General features: G+C 45.7%; 1 protein-coding gene across 1 annotated transcript in view; it reads left to right on the top strand.

Moving 5' to 3' along the window:
• CCDC33 (coiled-coil domain containing 33) overlaps nucleotides 1-6614 on the top strand; it is a 136444-nt gene that overhangs the window by 125609 nt on the left and 4221 nt on the right. The window contains exons 13-16 of the mRNA XM_006866491.1: nucleotides 4342-4507; nucleotides 5254-5342; nucleotides 5497-5628; nucleotides 5738-5828. Of these exons, the coding sequence (XP_006866553.1) occupies nucleotides 4342-4507; nucleotides 5254-5342; nucleotides 5497-5628; nucleotides 5738-5828 (478 nt within the window). The remainder of the gene's footprint in view (nucleotides 1-4341; nucleotides 4508-5253; nucleotides 5343-5496; nucleotides 5629-5737; nucleotides 5829-6614) is intronic.

Genomic DNA, 6614 nt, shown 5'->3' with positions numbered 1-6614 from the left:
TTTTGTGCCAATTCCCGGTCTCTTGCCCATTCGCCTATTAGTTGATCTGTCTTATTGATTTGTAAGCATTACCTTTTATGTATGTTATAAATGTTTCTCCCGTTCTTTCTCTTGCCAGTTCACCCTCTTACTGATGTCTTTGGATGAGTGTATTCAGTGTATAGTTGTTCCTTTTCTTTCTGGTTTGTGTTTTTTGTGTCTTGTTTTAAAAACTCTTTCCCTTACCCATATTCATGAAGATATTTTTATGCATTCTCTTCCAGAAGACTTCTTGCTTTACCTTTCATGGTGCAATCTACAAATTCATCTGGAATTTTATTTTTGGTGTATGATATGAGCTGGAGAGTAGGGTTATGTGCTGTGGAGTTGGTTCCCATTCATAGAGACCCTGCATAAGGTTTCAGAAGCTGTAAATTCACCCTCATGTACAGGGCCTCCCCACAGCTTCAGAAAGACGAGCAGAAAACATCATCTTTCTCCCATGGTATGGTTGGTAGTTTCAAACTGCTCACCCTGAGGTTAGCAGCCCAACTCATAACTACTACGCTCCCAAAGCACCTTATGATGTGGGATAGGAGTCAAGTTTCCCCCCTTTTCAATGTGAGTATCAAATTGACGCAAGAACATTGATTAAAATGACAGTCCTTTCTCTGGTTCTTTATAGTGTTCCATGTCAAGTGTTGTCTGTTCTGTTTCTTTGGCCTCTATGCCCATCTTGGTACCAATTTTTCTCTGTCTTAATTACTGTAGCTTTATAGTAAGTCTTGATAACTGATAAAGCAAATCTTTGCATGTTATTCCTCTATAAAACATCTCTTGGCTGTACTTGCCTTTTCACTTCTAATCTATTGTTGAATCTGCTTGTCTGGTTCCACCCATACACATAAAGTGCTTGATTTTGGTTGAGATTGCATTGAATCTATTAATCAATTTATAGGCAAGCTAACTCTTTATATTATATCTTTCAGTCCATGAATATGGTACGTTGCTGTTGAGTGCCGTCAAGTCAGTTCTGACTCATAGTGACCCTGGATAGGGTTTCCAAGGATCGGCTTGTGAGTTTTGAACTGCCGACCTTGAGGTTCAAACCAACCTGGAAGTCCAGTCCATTAGCCTGCAACACCACACCAGGACTCCGCCGTCAATTTATTTAGGTTTAAATTATTTCAAACTAAATAAATAATATTAAAAAGACATTCTCAGTAGAAGATTCAAATATCAGAAATGAACAAATATGCCTTTTCAACCCCCAAACCTAGAATTATTCACTGTTCGTATATACATACATGTATGTACATGCACACACACACTAGTTATGGATGGGATCATATTCATCTGCCAAATGCTTTTTTTATTTAACAGTATTGCCAGGGCATGTCTCCATGCCAGATGATTAAACCTAGGTCATTCTTTTTAACCACTGCCTGTAGTTCAGAGGATGAGTTTAAGGGTGCTTGAACTGTACTGCAGTAGACATCCTTGAAGATGCCTTCTTGGACGTGAGTGTGTCTAAGACATGACTCTGGAAGTCAAGAAGTCTATTTGGATGCTGCTGCCATTGTCCAGAGTCTGAGCCAAACTTGAAGGCAAGGGCATGGATTTCTTTTTCCAAAATAACATGTGCTTCCTCTTGACTGTGTACTGGAAGAGGGCTGCCATAAGTTGAGAGTTTAAATCACAAGGGTATAGGTGCCTGGGAGCAGCAAGGAGGAAGAAAGGGTCTGACTTGTTGATTGAAGCAGCCATTAGAACCGAAATGGGATGGGATAAGAATTATACCTCCAAATGATACCTGCCCTGGGCAAAGCCCTATGCCAACTGCCTCACACCTCTCAGCAACCTCATAGCTGCTCTGTGGGAGTCTGGGGCTCAGAAAGGTAAAGGAGTCTATCCCCACTCATACAGAATGTCAGTGGCCAAGTGACCTGGACCTGACCACAAAGCTCTAAGTGTCTGCAGTCTTAGAACTGAGTTTCCTAGTTAATGTGCTGTCTGGGGATACCAGATGGGCATATCTGGAAGAACCAAGACCAACACTGGCACTGGTTAGAGGAAGTCCAGGCAGTAACAGGTGACAAATGGTGTCTGATGAGCTCCCGCTGTCTAGGACCCCTCTCCAGGAAGTCACTGTGTAGCAGGTGGGAAACAGGGTTTGGAAGCCGGGCCAATCCCCCAGTCAGCATGAAGTCCAGTAGGGGCTGGGACAGAGCTCTGCTTCCTGGGGGTTTAGGCGCCTGGCAGACCCCACCCTCATGTACAGGGCCTCCCCACAGCTTCAGAAAGTGGATGAAATGCCAAAGCTCAACAAATGCCTTGACCAAAGCTTGTTGCCATTTCGTTTATGCCAACTTACAGCGATTCTAAAGGATAGTGTAGAACTGTCTCACAGGGCTTCCAAAGCTGTAAATCTCTATGGACATAGATTGCCATATCTTTCTCTCCCGGAGTGGCTGGTGGGTTCGAATCACCGACCTTTCAGCCAGCAGCCAAGTGCTTAACCACCATGTCACCAGGGCTTTTTAGTAAATGCCTGCTGGACTCACTTCCCTCCTCTCCTTCCCCACCCTCAGCCTAGTTCCCACCTCTTCTTCCCCCCTTGAGATGTGTGTGTCTAACATCACTTCTTGGGTCCCCCACCCCACTTTTCTAGTTTAAATTTAAGAAACTCCCTTTATGACTTTTTTCATGACTCGCTCAAGAGAATCTCTGATTATAACACAGATGCATGCAAATGTAGCTTATTTATTTTTCTATGCAACATGTATAGGCGGACATGGAAAGTTTTCCAAATTGGAACACAATTAATCATTCTTTTATTTATTTATTTTTTAAGCCTTAAAATTGGGTTGATAGTTTTTTTAACTTTTTATTGTGAATTAAGTGAAGGTTTACAGACAAGATCATCAGCTTTACGTTCAACAAATCATACGCTGTGTTTCATCCCAATGATTACAATCCCATCCACGCAACAACAAATATCTGACTCCTCCCTATTGTTCCTATTTCTGTTCTACCCACCTTCCTGTCCCTTCTCAACTTTGTCCCTAGGCGTATGTTGCCCTTTTGATTTTGACTGACTGACCTTTCCATGGTGAGCCTACCTTAGTAGTGTTGTTGTCCCCTCTATGTATCTATCTACTACTTGGCTGAAAATTGGGCAAGAAGGGTGTGTTCCATTCCAGACCTGAAGTGTGGTCCAGAGTCATAGTCTCTTCCAGTCTCTTTCTGACCAGTAAGCCTGGTCTTTTATTATGATTATTAAATAATTTTGAGTTTTGCTCCACATTTTCTCCCACTCTATCCGGGATCCTCTAATGTGATTCCTTTCAGGGCACCATCTAGTTCTTCTGATCTCAGAGTCGTAGAGACTCATTTGTTCATTCTTTTTGGTAGCCTGCTTTTATCACTTCACAATATATTGTTTGAACTCCCTTCTGAAACAAGAAGGTTAAAGCCTGAAAGGTATTCAGGGGCGGAGGGGACATTGAGGCAGGACTATACAGGCTTGAGAACACAGACTCACACTCCAGCCTGCCTGGATGTCAAGCTCTGGCTCTGCTACTCATTAGTTTTGTAATGAAGCATGTTACTAGCCTCTCTGGACCTTGATTTCCTCATCTGTAAAATGGGGATAGTAATAATACTTACCCCATCAGTTTATTGTGAGAACTGGGTGAGCTAGGGCACATAAAGCCCTTAGGGGGAACCTGGAATATATAAATGTTCAACAAACATCAAAGAGGGGATCACTGTCATTTCCAGTTTAATGAGAGTCCAGCTTCCTGGCCCCCAACCTCACATCCCAGATCTCTCTGCTGAATCACAAACTTAACACTGGGTCTTCTGGACCTACCTGTGTCTCCTCCTGGCCCTTGGGACAGTTAGAGACTGGTGCCTGAAGTCAGTTCGCAAGTGGCATTGGTGGAATTTCAGAGAGATTCTTCCTTGGGTTCCCAGTGACCTCAGAGAGGAGAAGAAATTAGGAAATGAGAAAAATAAAGAAGTGGTTATGACTTAGCTAGAGTCTGGAAACCTGGCCCCTGGTCCTTCCATGTTTCTATTGCTCATAGGCTTCTTCATCTGGTGCCTGGGCCCTGAGGCCTCCCTGAGTTAGTACCATGGAAGCTCCCCCAGGAGTGAATATGTGCTCAGATGTTCTTGCTTGGTCAACAGGCCCATCCCCAGGGGTTAATACAAATCATAACCACCCATTCCGGAAGTTGCTAAGACAGGGACCCAGCTTGGGGATCCTGGAGCTCATTAGCCCTGGGATGGCTCACTGACTTCCAGGTGTGGGTGCAGGTGTGGGGTGGAGGCTCACCTCTGGCTCTGGGGCCACAGGAGATGAACAACTACCGGCGGGCCATGCAGAAGATGGCTGAGGACATCCTCGCACTGCGGAAGCAGGCCAGCATTCTGGAAACTGAGAACCACATGCTGAGGAGTCACCTGAACCTGGAGGAGGCAGAGGAAGAGCTGGACAAACGTGAGGTGGTCCAGAACCTGGGTGAGGACATACAGGCTACTAAAGGCATTTTTGGACTCCAAACTGGGCCATCACTCTGGATCATAGGAGAGGGAGAAAGATAGCCTTTCCAAGTACTCAACTCAGGCTGGTGGGGACACACACACACACACTTAGTCCGTACCTGACCAGGTCCTCACAAGGATGATATATTGGCTTCCTAGCATTGCCATAGCAAAGCACCATAAACAGGGTAGCTTACAAAAACAAAATCTTATTCTCTCACAATTTTAGAGGCTTGGAGTCCAGTATCAAGGTGTCAGTAGGGCTACACTCCCTCCAGAGGCTCTAGGGAAGAATCCTTCCTTGCCTCTTCCTAGCTTTTGGCGGTTGCCGGCAATCTTTGGTATCTCTTGGTTGTTAACTGCATCACTCCACTGTCTGCCTCTGTCTTCATATGGTCATTTCTGTTTGTATCTAAGACTCCCTCTCTTGATGATGACACCAGTCATTGGATTTAGGGCTCATCCTAATCCAGTATAGCTTCATGTTTACTTAATGACATTTGCCAAGACCCTGTTTCCAAATAAATTCACAGTCACGGGTCCCAGGGATTAGGACTTGAACACATCTTTTGGAAAGACACAATTCAAACCACAACACATGGGAATCCAACCTTGTCTCAAGCTCTAGAGCTGAGAAACACTTGGCCCCATAGCTCTACTGGTTTGAGCCAGGACAGGCCTCCTCCCTGAGCCAGCTGTCCCCACCCCTGGCCTCCAACACAGTGTCCATGAGGCAGAAACTGCTGCTGAGTGAGGTGGATATGAAGAAGCTGAGGGACAAGGTGCAGCATTTGCAGAATGAGCTGATTCGAGTGAGTTGGGGCTTGAAGGGCAGGGAACGAGGGGAACAAGAGGGAAGTTAGGGTGGGGGCATCTAAAGGGAAAGAGGAAGTAGAAGGAAAAGGGGTCTAGGGTGGATCCCCAGGGCCAAGGATGATGCCCAGGTACCATTCTCCTTCCCTTCAGAAGAATGACCGAGAAAAGGAGTTGCTCCTTTGGTACCAGGCTCAGCAGCCCCAGGTTGTGCTGCTGAGAAGTTACCAGGACAGGCTGCAGAAGGTGAAGGCCCTGGAGGAGACTGTGAGGCACCAGGAAAAGGTTGGTGCCAGAGCTGCCAGCCTGCCACAGGCCAGACTGCCAGGACCCAGCTGTGGCTGGAAAGTATGGAGACCTGAAGCCAGCCCAGCCTCTGTCCTCTGCCTTCCAGGTGATCGAGAAGATGGAACGGGTCCTAGAGGACAAACTGCGGGACAGGAATGAGCCCCACCTGAACAGGCTGCAGGGAAAGCCCACTGTAGGTGAGTTCCTGGAGGTCCTGCCTTCAATGAGCTTCTCAGCTTCAGGACAGCCTGCTAATAGGGTGCCTCACAAAAGCAGTTCTATCTATGGATCTAAGAGACCCAAAAAGCGCTATTCCCCGATTCATTCTGACCACCTAGTGCTTCCAGAGGTCCTCTGAGCACCTTCCCTCCTATCCGGGAGTCCCTCAGAACAGTGTGTGTCAAATGCCAGGCTAGAAAAGAACTCAGTCTTCCAGGGTGGGCCAGGGCAGACTGGAGTTCAGGGAGGGTAGGAGAAGGCTGCCTGGCTCAAAAATGCCCAACTTCTTCACTCCAGGACCCTTTGAATTCTTTCCTCATAACCCCGTGTCTTAAAGGATTCTGCCTCTCTGAGCAACTGCCTCCTTTGTCAGGAGTGTAGAAGAATTGAATGGCTCCCAACTACCATGACTGAACATTTTGATCAAAGATTCCATTAAAAAGTCCTCATCAAAAGAGAGGAAATGCAGAACGGAATTTCAAATTCTCATAGACTCCAGATTTTCTGGAGCTATCGAGAGTTGATAAAACCCTGAAATTATTGCTCTGAGGTCATCTTTAAACCTTAAACCAAAAATATCCCCTGTAGTCATCTTAAAATAGTTTTGCTAAAAGTATGCCTTGAGCATTATGCTCTTTTAAGAACTATTTATATGGGATCAAACAGACGACAGCAACTCCGAAGATTTGATAGGAACCTTTGGGGACAATGAGTTGATGTCAGTGAAGGAGAAACAACTCAGAGAACAGTTGCACATCTCAAAG

This window comes from Chrysochloris asiatica, unplaced genomic scaffold (genome assembly GCF_000296735.1).
Source record: "Chrysochloris asiatica unplaced genomic scaffold, ChrAsi1.0 scaffold00092, whole genome shotgun sequence".
Lineage (NCBI taxonomy): Eukaryota > Metazoa > Chordata > Mammalia > Afrosoricida > Chrysochloridae > Chrysochloris > Chrysochloris asiatica.
Note: the sequence above shows the minus strand (reverse complement) of the source record. Positions and strands in the feature narration are given on the sequence as shown.